Here is an 18,135-nt window from a genome sequence, read left to right on the forward strand (position 1 = left end):
TAGGAGGAAGGTAGCCAGAAAGTAACGACTGCTGTTTCCAAGGAAGAACCACAGCCTTCCCGAGGTTTGGAAATCTGGTACAAGCTTCAGAGGTTTCCATGAGACTCGGGTTTTGCACGTCAGAGGCCCTCCCAGCCAAGGACAGAGACAGAGTTTCAAGGTGAACGCTAAAACACATAGAACTTTCCCGTGAGCCCACCCCAGCATCCTGGGTAATGGAGTTCTTTTTTTCTATAAGTTATTTTCCTGTAAGGGAAGCTTTTGCCAGGCTGTGTTGTAGTGTTTCTGGTGTAATCTAGAACGTCTCTGACCTGCACCACCACGCCCATCACATCCTGGAGCAGGACACAGACTCTACGGAATGTGTTGGCAAGGAAGAGAAATTCTTCCAAGTGGGGTGATGAGGTTACGGAGATGGCCACTGGCTTCCAAGGTGCACTGGGCCCTAGTCCCTCTTTCTGCTGTGAGGGGTACCTTAAGCTGTTAAGACCCAATTCTCACGTCAGGATGTGCCTTGTCTGTGAACAGGACATCCCCTACTATAACTGCACTGCCCCCGTAGCTCTCTGCAGGGCTGGCGCCAGCCTCCCTTCAGATCTTCATCTCCTTTCATCACCCCTGCCAGGGGTTGTTGGCTCCCAAAGCAGAACAACACAAACAAAAGCCCAAGTCAAAATCCAAAGCAGAGGCACCAACAATGAGTGAGCTAAACCAAGTGAGGCTGTCGAGACAAGCAGGTGGCAGCCAAGAGCCTTAAGACAGATGCTGCCTGTGTGGCTGGTCGTTGGGAGTCCCGTCTCATGTGGTCAGTCCTGCCCAATGCAACTATTGGTACCCTGGGCTCCCATGCCAGCCCCGCCTGTCACTCCCTCCTCTGTACCCCATGCGTCTTCCCTGTCCAGCAAGCCCAGTGAGGACAGCCTCCCACTGGACTCCAGCTGGCACCCAGCCCTCCAGGCAAGACACATTCCCTAGTAGGCATCAGCCCCCAATGGCCCCAAGCCTCCCCCAGCCCCAAGAGACCCAGAGGGTAGAGCTCATACCAATGGCAGTGGTGAGAAAGGACACCACTTCAGACTCCTTCCCGTCGTTGTAAAACGCCAAGTGCCAGATTCCCGAATCCAAGTACTGGATGAAGCCGGTCTCGTGGCTGGATGGGGGCACCACACCCCGAGACTGGCGCTGGGGTCCCTCCAGGCTCCGTGCCTCCTGGGTCAGCAGCCTCCTGCCATCCAGCAGCTCCACAAAGTCAAACTATAGCAGAGAGAGAAAGAGGGAGGGGGGAGGACATGATGAGCATCAGCCCTGCTCCCGCCCCAGTTCCCTCTCCAGGCTTTGCCATGGAGGACCCAGGAAGCAGAGACAGAGCAGCTGAAGCCGCGGAGGCTGCTAACGGACCCTGCCTTCTCCTAGAGCCCATTTTGTTCCCAGTCTCCTGACTCTCCTCTGAGGGTGCTGTGCTCAGTGAACGCGTTTGTGTGTCTCAGCTTTGTTTCAATTGTGTTGTGTGGGTGACTGTTCCCTGGCCGAGTTTGCACCAGGACAACCATGCTCAGTCACCGTGGGGTCTGTGAGCAGAGACCCAGCCTCTGCACGACTATCTGAATCCCAGGCAAGCAGTGATGGGCATCTGGGTAGACGGGAGGGGAGGGGTTCCCAGGACAGGGGCTGGATCTCTGGAGGTGATTTGAACATCAGCCCTGTGCAAATGGAAAGTTCATTTTTATCTGTTTTTCCAATGGGCTTTTCTTAAATGCTCCAGTTTCAAGGAACAATTTTAGGGGAACTACACTGGATTAGCTCAGAACTCTGTCGATAATTGCAGACCGTTTCAAATACAATCTGGGCCTGCAAGCGTGACAGTCCAGAGGAACCAGCGCCCACTGTTAACAACAGGTAGGCGGTTAAGTCTTACTGGCTGAAGAGCAAGCAAACTGAGTAGTTATCTGTCTAGATTTAAAAAACAAACAAACAAAAGGCAGATACTGCTTCTATTTCAATTAAAACCTTCCAGAAATCTGAAATCCAGGGCTGGGTGTGGCACCTCTGCCAAGTCACCAAGGCTTGGGCTCCCTCTGTGGTTCTGTGGCTCCATCTTTGGTAAATGTGTCTGTTAAGCCTTGAGCTGCAAACCATCAATAACTATGGGGCAGGGAAGACTGCACTTGACCTGGGTATGCCAGACGGATGCTAAGGGCTTGTATTACTCTATTTCAGAGCTAGGAAGGCCTTGTGCCACTCTCCCTCCTCACCCAACCACGACTGGTGGCATGTCAGCCGTCCTGGCCAAGTTTTCTGCAGGGTTTCTGGTGTGCATGTGTCTTGGTAAATGTGTAATCCTGCAGGCGAGAAGGAATTCAAGAGACTCGGGAAATCACATCTATTCTCAGCCAGGCCCTGCACTAGCTGCCTTATAAATGTTATTTGTTGTTCTTCACAACAGCCCTGCCAGAGTGGGTGCTGTTATCACCATTTTATAGATGAGGAAACCTGCTCCGAGAGGATCAGTCATGGGCCCAAGGTTACACAGCTGATAACACGAGAATTCAAATTCAGCTCTGACTCCAAAGCACATGAGGGTTTTTTTTTTTTTTCCCTCTCCCGATCGCATTTCTTGGGTAATTTAACTTAGGAGAGTGGGTGATAGCAGAAAGGCTATTGGAAGTTTCACCGAATGCCTTCCCTTTGAGAAGCCCCATGGATTTAACTTTTCTTCTCCGACAGGCAGGGTCCGAGAGGGGCAAAGGCTGAACGGGCTATGAAACACATGAAATTCCCAACTCCCCTCAGGCTCAAGGATCCAGGCTGGGCGTCCGGACGAGGGGTGATGATTTGAGGTGGGACCGACGGGCACGTGGGGCTCTGCTCACCTGCGTGTGTGAAGGAGGGAGGCCTTTCCTGCCGTAAATGCCGACCAGAGCCGCCTTTCCCAGGGACACGTTGAATTTCAGGTGCACGGGGTGGTCTATGAACACCTGAGACCTCCAGAAAGTGCCAGGAGGAATCTTCTGGGACGCTCGTCTCCCCACGTCGATCTCTCCAGAGTCTATGAAACTGTCCTCTGGAAAGGAGCTACTGGGCTTCCCTGGCAAGACACAGGGAGGGGAAGACAAAGGCAGTGGTGTTAGCCATGTGGGAATCCAGGGCCCAGAGCACCTGCATGCCCAGGCCCTGCCCAGCCTCACTCCTCCACGAGGCTCTGCTGCCAGCTCCCTGCACCCCCACCCCCTCACAGCCAGGGGAGCGGGAGAAGGGCCAGGTCCAGAACATTTTTTTGCCCCCTAGTGATGCTCCAATTGTTCTGCTAAAAATATGTATTCTTCCAAAGCAGTGTGGGTCCTCCCTAAGGGCCATCTGTGTACTGCATAATTCCACAGTATGTGAAGATATATTTTGATCCTAAAAATAATCATTTGCAGTTACATGAGAGTAGCTGTGATTCTGTGTGTGTGTGCGTGTGTGCATATGTGTGTGTGTGTAAAAGGCTGCATGGTGAAACAGAGGAAAGAGGAAGCAAGGTGCTGTTAGAAAATTCACAACTGAGAACCCTTCCTCCAGCAACGGGAAGCTCGACTGGGGTGGGGTAAGGCATTTTAAAAGTTCACCCTTTCGGGTTTGAATTGGAAATCGAATTCCAAGAGGGGCTTGTGCTTGGGGGCAGGGAGATGGTTTGGGAGACAGGGAGAAGAGGGTGGAATGGTTCTGAAGACCACTTGTTGGTCTCTGGATGGGTGGACACCATCTGTGTGCGACTACAGGTCAAGGTGAGAGAATCTCCCAAGGTCGTCCGCAGAGTCTGCATCACACCAGGACTTCCAACCCAGGCCCCCAACCCTGTGCCCAGCATCCGCTCTGGGCATCAGGAGTCAAGTCTCTTGCCCATTTCTGTTCCCAGTCAGGAGTGTGACGGCTTTCTGTGGGCACCACAAGTGTGTCAGGAAGGAAGGCTGCTTAGCACGCTTGCTCTACCTAGTAACCGAACACTCACACTAGGAACCCCAGCTTCCTGCCACTCCCTTCCCAGCCTTTCCGAGGAGTGAGGAGGCAGCAGGAGACTGCAGGGACATTGGGAGGCCACCCTTAGCATAGGAGAGGCCCAAATCAACAGACTGTACTTTGCTTGTCCTGACACAGGACCCACCCTGGATGCTTGGTTCCATGGTTCCATGGTCCTTTCTGTCCTTTGAGATGATCGAAGACAGCCTTTCGAGAACAAGAATTCATTTGTAAAGAAAACACATTTGTGGGACTTTTTATGAAAAGCATTTGGAGAATAAGAAATTAAAATGTCTTTTTTTCCCCCTTTCTAGTTTTGTAAGACTCCTTACAAAGCACATTTGATGCAGAAATGGAGCTTGGCAGGACATTGTAGTCATAAAATATTTTACTGTTTTAAATAATAAAATTCAATTTAAATGTTAAACTTCTCCATATGTTATCATTCCCTTATAAACTCCTAGGCAGAAACATCAGGTTTTTAGTCTCAAACTGTTAAATGTTATTTTAATTAAAAATGTGCCAACAAAAAAAGTTAAAATGCACGCTCTATCAGTACAAGTCCCACTGGTGTTCTGTCATTAGCATGGGAAGAAGTTTGCATCTCATTCCTTGATGGGAGGAATGTGCCCCAGACTCTTACCTTGGAAACAGAGACACGTGAACCACCATACTGGGGGTCACAAAGTTCAAAGACAGGAGCCGAATTCACAGGCATTAAGATGGGTGAGAAGTACCTGGTCTCCTTGTTTGATCAGTGGGTTTCTACTACCAAGCCCTTTGCTAATACATGAGGCATGCCCTCAGCTTCTAACGCCACCATGGAGGAGAACTAAGGGGAGTAGGAACCAAAGCAGGATGCATTTTAAACCTTCGGCCCCTAGACATCGCCAAGCACGCAGCACAGTGCCGCTAATTCCAAGGACTCGTTTCCTTTGTGAGTAGGCGAGAGGCAGAGATGATGGGATTTGAGAACTGTCTGCATTCAGATAATTCCTATGGCTGGAAAGAAATAATGGAAAACTGCTCTGGGTTTCAGCAGGCTGCTGAAGACGCCTGCTCAGTCCATTTTCTCCTCCAGTGAGCAGAGTTTCGGCAGACAGCAATGGTCTCTGCCAAGTTCTGTAGTCTTCCAGGTTGGAGGCCAAGCCCAGGCCTCCCTTTCCAGGGTGAAGGCCCCAGGAGCAGGAGTGAGCGAGCACTCATCCTCGAGGAGGTGGCCGTGGGGACGTTTCTGGTTCTCTAGTATTTCCCTAGTGGGTCTGTTAGGAGAGGGAAATCAACTTTGGTGTGATAGCGAGTTCTGGTCCAGGGTGTACCCCACCAGGACCTGACTCTGTGAGGGCCTCTGGCCCCCAGGCGTCCTCACACTGAACCAACCGCAGGGATGGGATGGGCGCTGTGCAGGCAGAAGAGTCAACAGCTCTTCCCCTGTGGATGCTCTGCCCATCACCTTTACTGGGTTCTTGAGAAAGCAGCAGGAGATTGGCTGGGCTGAGGGCTGGCAGACGGAAACAGCTCCCTGCTTTCTTCCCTATTAGAAACCCTCTCTCCTGGGGCCGGTGCTGTGGTGCTGGAGGTTAAGACATTATGTACAGTGTCAGCAATCCCCACGGGCACCAGTTCGAGTCCTGGCTGCTCCACTTCCCATCCAGCTCTTTGCTAATGTGCCTGGGAAAGCAGTGGAGGATGGCCCAAGTATTTGGGCCCCTGCACTCACTTTGGAGATCCAGATGAAGATCCTGGCTCCTCACTTTGAATTGGCCCATCTCCAGCTGTTTTGGCCATTTGGGGAGTGAACCAGCAGATGGAGGATCTCTCTCTCTCTCCCTCTCCCTCTCTGTCTATAATTCAGACTCCTTTTTTTAAAAAAAAAAAAAATATTTATTTATTTATTTGAAAGTCAGAATTAAACAGAGAGAGAAGGAGGGGGGTGGTGGTTTCCATCCCTGGTTCACTTCCCAAGTGGCTGCAATGGCCAGAGTTGCGTCAATCCAAAGCCAGGAGCTTCCTCAGGGTCTCCCATGTGGGTGCAGGGGCCCAGGGACTTGGACCATCTTCTACTGCTTTCCCAGGCCACAGCAGAGAGCTGGATTGGAAGTGGAGCAGCCGGGAATAGAACTGGCACCCATATGGGATGCTGGTACTGCAGGCAGTGGCTTTACCTGCTATGCCACAGTACCGCCCCTAATAAATAAATCTTAAAAAAAGAAACCCTCACTGCTTTCCTCCTTCCAGATCCTCTAAGAATCTTTGTAATATTTGAGCACCAAGCAGAAGCACTAGGATGTAAGTATCTTACTAGAAAGCAAGTCCCACCAATGGCGGAGGAGCGAGAGAGGGGACACAGTAGAGGTGGAAGGGAAAAGTCCTGTGCATAGAATTCTTCTCATCTCTACCTACATTCCAGAAAATAATGATAAATACTAGTAGCATGAGTAGTAGCCAAGGTGGAAGTAGTAGAACTACGAGTAGTAGAATTACTAGTAGTATTTAATGAGCATTTAATGAGCTCCAACTACCCTGGCAGGCATCTTCATTAATTCAGTTAATTCTCACAACACCTAGTGGAGGCTCATAATGCTTAAGGAGCCATTTTGGGAGGAAGTCATTGGGGGTTCTTCTTTATTTATTAGACTTTGGCTTCTCAGAGGATTAAACTGATGAATGACTCATTAAAACTCTACAAAGACACTCTCGCTGGTGGCAGGGTGCACTGACCCTCTTAGAAAGCAAGAGCCCAGTTGAATTCATAGCCTCAGCAGGGGGAAAAAAAAAATCAAGGCTCGATTCAAGTATATACGAGGCCCATTTAAGAACTTCCTGGCATCCCAGGGTGCATGAAGTTGGTCATTTTTATGAATTAGAAACCTGCCAAGAGCTCTCCCAGAGTTAAAGGCAACAGCCAGGGCCTTGAGACAATCACGAGGAGAACACTATTACCACCATGGGTGTCCCCGGAGGCTTCCCAAGCAGTACAAAGAGCTTAGCTCAGAATCAGGGGCCCCGCCAGCATGATGAGATCTCAGAGGGAAGGTTCCACTGGTAACAGTCCTCTTCTTTGTACAGCTAGACAGATTTAAGCTCCCTAGAGCAATGCTGTGAAAATATGCAATCATGTCTATAAAAAAAAATCTCTCAGCAAATTGCTGAAATGATTTGATGGCTCAAACAAGGAAGATTTGGAAGAATTGAAATTCCACGAGCTTCCCAATCACAGCCGTTACTTGGCTGAACCGACACCTGTCTATATAGGTTCTAAATTCCTCATCAACTAACACTCTCCCCCTCCCTCCACTTTTTTGGTTCTCTTCAATGCAATAACTTGCACAAAGAATCCTTTAGTTTCCTTAGCAACTGTTTGAAATTTATTTGGTTATCAAAATAAGCTGTTCCATTTTGGAGAGCCCAGCTGAGCCTGCGTGCAGTGATTTGCATGGTTCAAACTGATGGGCAATTTTGATTTCACTGCAGAAAGAAAATGCTCTTCCTAGCCCACCAATCCAACCATCAGAAATGATTGTTTATTCAATGCTTCTTTCCCCTTCGCCATTAATGCATAACACAAGTTCTTGTGGCTTTATGCTGAAAAGCTGCTGTGTTTGGTTTCTGCCCCATAACAATCCTGAAATGGTTACAGCCACTTAAAAAACATGGCATGAATTACAGTTGAATGATCTTCTCAAAGACAGGGTGGATATTTACAATGTGGGGATTATCATACATTTGATTTGTGGAATTAAAAAATATAGATCCTTCAAAAATATTCAAAGATCTGGGAGGGTATATGTTAATTAGCCTGGATTTCTGGGATTTTAATAACTGATATGAAAAGGTTTGGGATTTGAGTGGCTGAGATGAGAGCTAACACTGATTGAGTGCCTCTTCATCACTAGGCTTTAATAGGATAGGTATTCTCATTTTTGTTCTACTGAGGGGCAAATTAAGGCCAAAGGAGAGGGAATGACTGATATGAATGAACAGAAGCCAATAAAAGGAAAGGTCAGGAGCCAAATCCTGAGCTGTCTGCCACAGGCGCACTGTGCCTCTTTCTATACCACAATGCCATTGTGGAGCAGGGGCTTTGAATTTTGGGATCAGAAGGGCCAAAAAATAGGCGCTCACATCAGGGTGAAAGACTTTTCCCCTTAAGGAATGTCTAAGGAACTGGGTTTTTAGCATTGCAATTTGAAACATAAACTTGGACGACACTGATTTGACCAGGGCTAGGGGCAGAAAAAGAAAAAATGAAGAACGATGCAGTCTCACATAAACTATAGGAAGCTTTGTCCCATTTTTCCAGACTGAGGCATTTTTCGTCACAGTAATTGCTTTTGATGCTGACCACTTTCCTGCACTGCATTGCATTTAAGGGGTTTGTAAACAGGATTTCCATTTGCATCAGTAATGACAGATAATCCCTTTAAGCAAAAATACTCCAATTAAAATAAACCAATCAGCTAGTGCAATTTTATTTTGTCTCTTATCTGTACCTCCTGCTCCTTGGGAAAAACTAAACAAAACCTAAGCAACCCACAAACTAATTTCATTAGAGTGGGAGATTTCAGAGAGATACAACTCCTATTGAAAGAATGTCTGATAAAGATCATGGAAGGAAGAAAAGACATTTTAACTAAATGAGACCCTTTATCAATTTCTTGAGGGTTAACCATATTTTGATCTGCGTTTGGACAGGCTGGTCTGAAGGCAGTCTTCACTTTATGGTACTCAGCCACAGCATCTGGCATCTGGCACTATAATCTTACGTGGGCATCACAAGGCCATAAGCAGGACCATGGACAGGGCCAACATTAAAAAAACTTTGTAGTCATGGGTTAGTCATATGATGATTCTGTTACTGACTTCACATGAAGAACTTGCTAATTAGAATGCACTTCAGAGAGAAGCAAGCTCAGCATCCTCCCTTTATAGAGGAGAGAATGAAACCCTGAATGTCTGTTCAAAGGATTTGCTTAAGGTCACACCATAGCTCAGGGGCAATAGCTGAACTTGAACTCAGGGCTCCTGACTCCTAACCTGAGCTTTTCCTTGGACCTGTTCATGCTACATCCCTCCTTATCCTATTATGGGAAAGGAAAGTATACATTTTTCAATAGTTTAACTCTTAAGACCTTTGCAAAGGAGAGAACTAGCTTTGCCCCTCAAAATAGTGGGTAGGGGTTCAGGTTTGGTTTTGTGGAAGTGCCCCCAGTTCAAAAATCCCTTAAAGTTAGTTGAGAGTTTCAGAGGTCATAAGTAGAAACTCCAGCCAAGCATAGGCCACCCTATTAACCAAACTGATGGCTGGAAGGCAAATCTTTGAGAGGATAGACAGGTTCAGGAGCCATGACTCCAAAAAGATGAGAGAGAATATGGAAGCAGTGAAGGTTGGAGGCAGACTGCAGGAACAAAAAGATAAAGCAGGTCACAGCGGAGGCAGAAAGGATGGCTGCCATACTGCCTCGAAGGACAACCAGACTGGCCTGTTAGCACAGACATCTCTCCTAATGCCAGTTTTTATGAGTTATGCTACTTTAGGTAGATAGTAAAGGAATACATGTTTATGGACTGTTAGAAAACCTCCTAGGAAATTCATAACAAGGGTCTCTGGATGTCCCACCCCAGAGTAGTAAACTCCAAATGCAGCCCCCGCCAGTTCTATCTCTGATAGAGAAACATCTGAGTATCACAATACTGTAGGATTTCACATCCACATCTAGCGTAGGTCTGGTGGTGTAGCTTATGGAGACAGCAAGAGCCCTGGACTCACAGATGTGGGCTCATACCCCAGATTCCACCACTGACTGGCTGGGTGGCTCTGGCCAAGTCACTTATTTAATGTGATACTTTGTTTTTGCATTTACAATGGGCAGAAACAATTAACACTGAGCTCGCAAGATCTCTATGAGGATTAAATGTGAAATGCAATCCTCTTGACAAGAAGCCCTGGTGAATGAACATGCACAAATGCTAATAATTACCATTATCATTGCACATGAGGAGGGAGCTCTGGGAAACCAAGTGACTTGCTCAAGGTCACACGATTGGTAGATGCTAGACCTGGCGTCCCCCTTAGACCACAGGGGTCCCTGGATATTTCCATCGGAACACACCACCCACCCCTGTACCACACCCCACTCCCATGCCCATTTGTCCATTCCCTTAAAAGGTTTCCCCAAAAGCGCTCCTCTTGACCGCACCCAAAGATGGCCACCCCGGCAGCATGAAAGCCCACGTGCTTCCCCTGAGGCATGGGATGGAACACTGCTGAGCACCATGAGCCCTGCCCGAGCCCCCCAGGAGCTCACAGTGACACAGATCTGCGATGAGGACACAGGTGGACTGGCAGCCAGCGAGGAGTGTGGCGGGATGGAGGAAGCGCCAGAGCATGGAGCTGTGAGCCAGGCATGGGACGCCCGTGATGGAGGTCTCCTTGGTTCAAAGGCAGACACAGAGGACTCACGACACGCACAACGCAGCAACCCTACCTTCTGTGGCTCCTTTGCCTTTCCTGTCAGGGGTCTCTAAGCCAGTTCCCCCTGAGGGATATAGGGAGACGTCCGTTGGCACAGGCCAACTGCTGGCTGTATCCTCCGTGATCTCATACATCTGCCCCTCCATCGGCTGCAGGTGCCAGTTTAGGCCAAACAGGTGCATGGCTGTGGTGAGCAATGAGAAAAGTCATCTTTTTCTGCTGGAGGGGGAAATGGAACTCCCAAGCCACAGGGGAAGAGTGGGTGGGGTGGGGAAACACAGACATCCTGTTCAGTTCAACAAACCGTCCCCAGGTGAGGGCTCCTGCTGTGCCAGGCCCTGCATGGGGAGGCCAGGGGGTAGGGCTGAGGGTGCAGAGACACGACTGAACCTTGGACCCTGCCCTCAAGGGGCTCACAGTCTGGTGGAGCTGGGAGAAGGGCAGGGACCGGGGAGCCTGAGGAGGCTGTGGCCGTTTCAAAGACAAATGGCAGTCGAGAAGGGGGAAATGGCAATTTGTCTCACAAAGTTAATGTCCTTAATGCAAAAATAACTTCTATGAATAATAAGCAAAGTCCAGTAACTCGGGAGGAAAATAGGCAAGGACCTGAACAGTGTGCAGTGTAAGAAATACCAACAGCTCTTAACCACATGAAAAGACTCTTGACATCATACGTAGGGAAAGAATTGCAAACGCAGAGGTATTACTTGTCTCATACAATTTGGCAAAGATATAAAGGGGTGAAAATATGCTGTATTGGCAGAGACAGGCAGCAAGTGCTCCCCTGCTTTGACGGTGCCAGCGTAAGCTGGCATTTGATGAACAGCTATTTAGAATATACCCTGGGACTGTCAGTTCCCAATTCTAGAAATTTCTCCTTCAGATATACTCACACATGTACTAAATGATGTATGTATAAGGTTACTTACTGCAGCACAGCTTGCAATGGCCAAACATTAGACTCCAGTCCATTAAAGAGAGGCTAGATGATAAATAAGTTACAGCCACAAAACAGGATTACAGAGAACCACAGAGAGGGGCTCCTGATGGATTTTCAGGCAGGAAAACTAGACTATGCAGAAGAGAGTATCTGACTCTCCTTGGTTAAAAACATCCTTATGTGTGTATCCAGGGTCCCAGAAGGTGTGCAAGGCACCCCTACCAGCAGCTGTGTCCTATGAAGGAGACGCTATGGGTCAGTGGTAGGAAGGAATTTACTCGTCTCGGTATCTCTTGTACATTTTCACTTTGTACCACATGGCGTGCATTTGTTTTACAAACATTTCTCTAAGGAAGCCACTGCTAAGTAGTCTTGTACAACAATCTAGGAGACACCAAACAGACCTTCTGTCCTCGGAGAAGCATAATGCTTGAGAAAACTTAGAAACCCATTTCCAAAAAGGTTTGTGACGTTGGATAAAACGTTTGTCTAAATCCCACCTCGGGATTCCACCTTGGGGACTGTCAACAGTGCACACTCACCCCCTTTGGGATGCTGACCCCGAATGCCCACATACGGGGGAATTAAGCACTTGAGTCCCTGGACTCCCACAGAGAATTGGTTAAATGATGACAATTATAAACTGTCAGTGACTGAGTGCCCGCTGTGCCAAAAGTATCAAAAGTGAAAATTCCCTTAAGGTCTCACAGACAATCCTAAACAGTGAGCAGAAGTAACCCCATTTTATACATCAAGAAACTAAGGCACCACAGGAATAATTCACATAGGCAAGGCTAGGTGGCTTACGAGTGGCAGAGTCCAGACTAGAATCCTACACTGTTCAAACCCTGAAAACACACACCAACAGCCTCTGTGCCCAGCGGGTCCAGCACCCCCTCTTGGCCATGCGGCCTCCCTGCAGCTGTACCTTCCCAGGTGGGCCCCAGGGAGATGTCCCTCCTACTCATCAAACGGCCTCTAAGGCCCTTAAGACTCTTGGAGGCAGCAACACAGGCTCCTGTGGGAGAGGATGTCATGTTACCCCACCCCAGTCTACGGAAGGTGTCACTCTGCTGGTTTGGAGGGGCCACGAAAAATTCTGTCGAGGAGGCTGCCCTGTGGAGCACGTCATCTGGCTTCAACCCCGGACGCAGGTGGTGCAGGGGACACACGCAGGCTGGATTTATCCAGGAGGGCGCCCCGGGTAACGGGTACCGGACTGACCCTCTGCTCTCTCTGTGGTTACAGTCACGCTAGGGGAGCTGCGCTCGGCCACAGGCAAGAAGACTGGCCTGGGATCTGAACCGCCCCTTCCTGCCTGCAGGATTCTCATCTGAGGAATGGGAATGCAAAGATTTCCAGATGGTTGCATTAAGTGGGATAACACATGGCGAGTTGTACGTACTCACACGTGTTTTCAGTATTTTTTAACAACTACATCTGTACTCAAGCCGTTGATAGCAATGGTGACAGTGGGAGGTGACATTCACTGAGCACCTTTTTAGGCACCAGGTACTAGGGGGGCTCTTTTACTCTGCTCCCCATGGCCTCCGTAGAGCTGCCAATCATAAAAAAAATTAGCTTGCTTACGTGGAAGGAGTGACTATTCTGCAATTTCCAAGGCTGAATTAGCTCATATTTTCTCTTACCTTCTCATTGTTTTAATGTATGTATTGGCATCTGCAAAGTAATAGAGAAATGGTTTGAACTACAGACAACTCAGACACAGGCAGTTAAATGAGCCTCTTTCCCCATTAGAATCAATTATCTCATCTAAGTGTGCAAAAGCGCTGTCTTGTTAAAAGGTCATGAGAATTAACGAATTCCAGAATGAATAGAACTCTCACCACTTTCTACAGAGAGGAATTTTTATTGTCAAAGCTTCCTCTTATTTTTAACAAGATGCAAAAGTCAGTTCTTGCTTTAAAAAAGATACACTGGGGTGGGGAGAGAGGAGGCCAAGAATGAAAGCATTGCAGGTGAACTGCAGGTCTGGGCGGGGTTCCAGTAGAAGTATGTGGGGACAGGACAGCCCACAGCTGGGTGGGGGAGGTGGAGATGTGGATGTTGGTGTCCCTTCATCTCTGCTTTGTCCACTTGCAATCACAGGGGCCCACATGACCTGAGGATGAAGTGCACCTGAAAACCACCTGGAAAAAAAGGCTCTGTATCCACCTCCAACTTACAGGGATGCTCTCAGGAGACTCAGCCAGACAGAGAATTTAGGACATGAACCCAGGCTCACCAAGACTGGGATGAGCTCTGGCTAGCTGGACGGTGAGACTTCTGGGCAGTAGGAGGTGGCAAACTTCAGATCTTAAGTGCAACCAGCAACATCATCTTAAAGCCAAAAGAACAGAGAGCTCTACTCCATGATCCAGGACCTTGCAATACAAGTCCCACCAGTGAGCCTTCAGTTCTTTCAGTGTATTGTTTGCCGTTGTTGATTTTACAGTGCTGGGAGGGGGGATGGGGAAGGGAGAAGGAACAGTTGGCTCAGTTCTCCTCTTTCCGAAGGACACAGTACCTGCTTGGCCAGAGACTAGCCAGAGAAAACGGAAACTCCACAGAACACTCTTCTTTACACTACAGTAATCAAAATAATAGTGGTGACACACAAAATTGGTAACATTGGAACACATACTGCCTGCCAAATGCTTTACTTAACTTGTGTTGTTCAACTTCATCCCCATACAAAGGTAGATTCAGAAGACAGGCCTGGAGAAGAGTTACAATGGAACTGGAGCAGAATCGGAGCCATGGTGGTTGCTATCCAGGGAAGAGGGTTCCCTCGTCCATGAACCTGCTGTATGTTTGAGGCGAGTCTCAAACTTGGAAGCCTGTGCTCCCAAACCAAGCTTTCTCTTTTTCATGTTGAACTCTTTACTTAACATAGACTTAAACATATGTGTATAAAGTCAATTGAAAATAGCTCTTAGTAAAAAATAAAAGTGGGAATAAGACAGAGAGGAGGAAGAGAGGTGGGAGGGGGGCATGGTGTGATGAATCACCATGTTCCTAAAGTTGTAATTAGGAAGTGTATGAAGTTTGTAACTGTAAAGCTGTATAGTTCTGCATACAGACTTACTTCTAAGGGTATAGTTTAAAAACTAGCCATGGGACCCCAAGCCCCTTTAAGCTGGGTGGTAAAAATACCATCTTAAGTATTAAAGTGATCATATGGATAGGATTAGGCATCTGGTAATAATAATAGAATTAAAAGGAGTGAATGCTTCAACATAGGATGCAGTCCATACAGAAGATTCATAGAATGACAACTGCTTTAAGTAGCACTCTGACCTCAGAATCAGCCCTTAAGGCATTCTGGTCTGGCTGAAAAGTCCATGAGAGCATTTCAGGCATGGAAAGCCAACATATTGTGGCAAAAAAAATGTCCTACATGAAGGACCTTGGTGGGTGAGTCCCCAGTGGAAAAAAGTGGTCATAAAAGAGATACTTTTCTCTAAAGGGAGGAGAGAACTTCCATTTTGCTTATGGCCTCATTTAAATACTGATGGAGTCTGTGGATTCAAAAGGCTTCCACAGTCTAGGCAGCTCAAGTCAAGAGCCTCCGGTGATCACTGACGTCATACATAAGAGTGTTAATTGTTAAATTAACAATAGGAGTCACCATGCACTAACTTTCCATGTAGGACCTCTGTCCTCAAAGAGTTGTATTACAATAATGTCTAAGCACTCACAAAAGATGTATCATTCTTTGATGATTTTTTAAAGTTAATTAAGTTTCAGCCGGCGCCGTGGCTCAATAGGCTAATCCTCCACCTTGCGGCGCCGGCACACCGGGTTCTAGTCCCGGTTGGGGCGCCGGATTCTGTCCCGGTTGCCCCTCTTCCAGGCCAGCTCTCTGCTATGGCCAGGGAGTGCAGTGGAGGATGGCCCAGGTGCTTGGGCCCTGCACCCCATGGGAGACCAGGAAAAGCACCTGGCTCCTGGCTCCTGCCAGGATCAGCGCGGTGCGCCGGCTGCAGCGGCGGCCATTGGAGGGTGAACCAACGGCAAAAGGAAGACCTTTCTCTCTCTGTCTCTCTCTCTCACTGTCCACTCTGCCTGTCAAAAAAAAAAAAAAAAAAAAAAAAAAAAAAAAAAAATAAAGTTAATTAAGTTTCTAAAAAAAGAAGTGAAATTAACTTCAAGATGCAATGACTAAACAGCCCTTGTCTTGACTGTTGAGAAACAGTTGTTTTGTGTGTGTGTGTGTGTGTGCAAATTGTTGAACTCTTTACTTAGTGTAGAGTTGATCTTCTGTGTATAATGTTAATAAAAAATGGATCTTAGTAGAGAATTGGACTGGGAATTGGAGAGGGGGGAGGAGGAGGGCAGGTAGGGTGAGAAGAATCACTATATTCCTAAAGTTGTACTTATGAAATACATGAAGATTGTATTCCTTACATAAAGGGTTTCTTTGGGAAAAAAATAAAAAATAAATGGGAGAAAAAAATTAAGTCTGTGCAACATAAAACCACCAGCAAAAGAAAGCTGAATAAGTGTCTGCCCAGTGATAACCAACTGTGTATGAGGGTTGGTGTAGTGCACTCAGCAGGTTGTCATTGCCTGCGATGCTAGCATCCCCCATGAGTGCTGATTTAATTTCTGGCTGCTCTACTTCTGATACAGCTTCCTTGCTAAAGCAGGGGAAGATGATCCAAATATTTTTCCCCTGCCACCCATGTGGGAAACCTGGATAAAGTTCCAGGTTTCTCCTGGCTTTGGCCTGGCCCAGCCCTGGCTATTGTGGCCATCAGGGGGTAAACTCTGCCTTTTCACTAAGTAACTCTTTTTTTAAAAAGTTATATATGGCACTAGATGCATTTGAATCAAATAACCTGGAAGTATCAGTGATGAATCAAAAAAAAAAAAAAGCTAGGAAATATTTTTAAAAGCTTACAAAGGATGGACCAGGCCACTGAACCAATTTAATTTATATTTACTTTATTTCCCATTTCCTAAGGAATTCATTGTGACCACCCTCCACCCATGCATATCCCAGGATTATCTAAATGACACCCTCTGGGGTGGATTTATTGTGCAAAAACTCTCAAGTACACTGAATGTGGCCTAGATAAAAAAAAGAGACTAGTTTGTAATTCAGTGAAAAGCTGCAAGATGCTAAGAGTTCAGAAAAAGGCTGTGGAAAGGTAGCGGGTTCATAGGGTCACCCACACGGAAATGTTAATGATTTCTGAAAGCCAAGAGCCAGGCTCAGAGAGATTCTGATTCCCGGGGCTCCGGTCAGTCTGATTCCAGGGCTGACATTTCCCCATCACCTTTCTTCAGCACAGCAAGGCGCGAGAGACGGCTCGGCAAGCGCAAGTCCCATCCTGACATTTGTAAGCAACGCTGCATACATCCTCAGACATGAAGCCTCTTCCCAGCTCTCGGCCAGCAGGAGGCAAGGAACAAAACCATCACCCGGGGTGGCCAGCGTGAGGCCAGGAGAGTCTCCGCCCGCACAATGCAGCACCTCCAGGGAGGCTCTGCACAGGAACTACTGATGCAAGGGACGAGTTTGGGCTCACACGTCAGTGGTGACTGACCCAGGGACCCATTTTTCAGTTTTAGGTCAGGGCTCAGTTTTGGGGGTTGTTGCTTTTGTTTCTCCATAAGGTCATTTCTAGAAATGAAGTCACCAGATTTCTGTGACTTATGGTCTTCCAGTGGGTGGAAACTGCAAAGAGAGAACACAACAGCAACAACTACAGACTCTCCTTCCTGGTTTTGATACAAAGTCACAGCATTTCAGAGCTCCAAACTAAGAAGCCCTAGACACAGAAGAGTACACAGAAGTGCAATAGGAAAAAAACTGGAAGCAACCAAGATGTCTAAAAATAGGAGACTGACTTAGCTAAATTATGGTGCAGGTGCTGGATGGAGTACAAGGCAATCATTATAAAAAATAACTATAACAAGGAGCAATGAGGGAAAACGCTTAACATATGATGGTATGGGAGCAAAAAAAAAAAAAAAAAAAAAGGCAGGACACAAAATTGCATGTTTTTCTCCACTGCATCTCTGTAATGTCAGGCATGCAGGTGAAAAAATGTCTGTAAAGAAATACTTAAAGGGCTGGTGTTGTAGGTAAAGCCGCCTGCCGTCTGTGGTGCTGGCATCCCATAGGGGTGCTAAGACCTGGCTACTCCACTTCCGATCCAGCTCCCTGCTATGGCCTGGGAAAGCAGTGGAAGATGCCCAAGTGCTTGGGCCCCTGCACCCATGTGGGAGACACAGAAGAAGCTCCTGGCTTCGGATTGACCAAGCTTTGGCCATTGTAGCCATTTGGGGAGCGAACAAGTGGATGGAATCTGTGTCTGCCTCTCTGTAATTCTGCTGTTCAAATAAATAAATAAATCCTAAAACAAAACAAAACAAAACAAAACTTCAAAATGACATCAGGCTTTGAATTACAGTGGCAGGATTATGGATACATTGTCTTCTCTGGTTTCCAAATGCCCTTTCATGTTGTTTTATATGAAAGAGGAAATTCTACAACCAAGTCTCAGCAACAAGAGGAGGAAAAGGAGGATGGAAGAACACCCTCCTGAGCGTGTGCCCGTGTCAGGCACTAGAAAAGGGAGTGACACAGTCCCTGTCTCAGCCCTGAGAAACTCATTTTGCAAATGGGAGGCTCACAGAGGCTTCCTGATTCACTCAGAGATACACACAGGAAATGATAAAGCCAGGTCTGAACCTAGATTTGACTGCTTCC

General features: G+C 47.3%; 1 protein-coding gene across 24 annotated transcripts in view; it reads right to left on the reverse strand.

Annotated features, from left to right (window-relative positions):
• Positions 1-18,135, reverse strand: part of TENM4 (teneurin transmembrane protein 4) — a 1,939,017-nt gene that overhangs the window by 186,980 nt on the left and 1,733,902 nt on the right. For all 24 annotated transcript variants that reach the window (XM_089331772.1, XM_089331875.1, XM_070076074.2 and 21 more), the window contains 3 exons: positions 10,485-10,655; positions 2,871-3,085; positions 1,044-1,254 (listed from right to left, as the gene is read on the reverse strand). In XM_089331772.1, the coding sequence (XP_089187898.1) occupies positions 1,044-1,254; positions 2,871-3,085; positions 10,485-10,655 (597 nt within the window). The remainder of the gene's footprint in view (positions 1-1,043; positions 1,255-2,870; positions 3,086-10,484; positions 10,656-18,135) is intronic.

This window comes from Oryctolagus cuniculus, chromosome 1 (assembly GCF_051225735.1).
Source record: "Oryctolagus cuniculus isolate XC-2025 breed Fujian yellow rabbit chromosome 1, ASM5122573v1, whole genome shotgun sequence".
Taxonomy (NCBI): Eukaryota; Metazoa; Chordata; class Mammalia; order Lagomorpha; family Leporidae; genus Oryctolagus; species Oryctolagus cuniculus.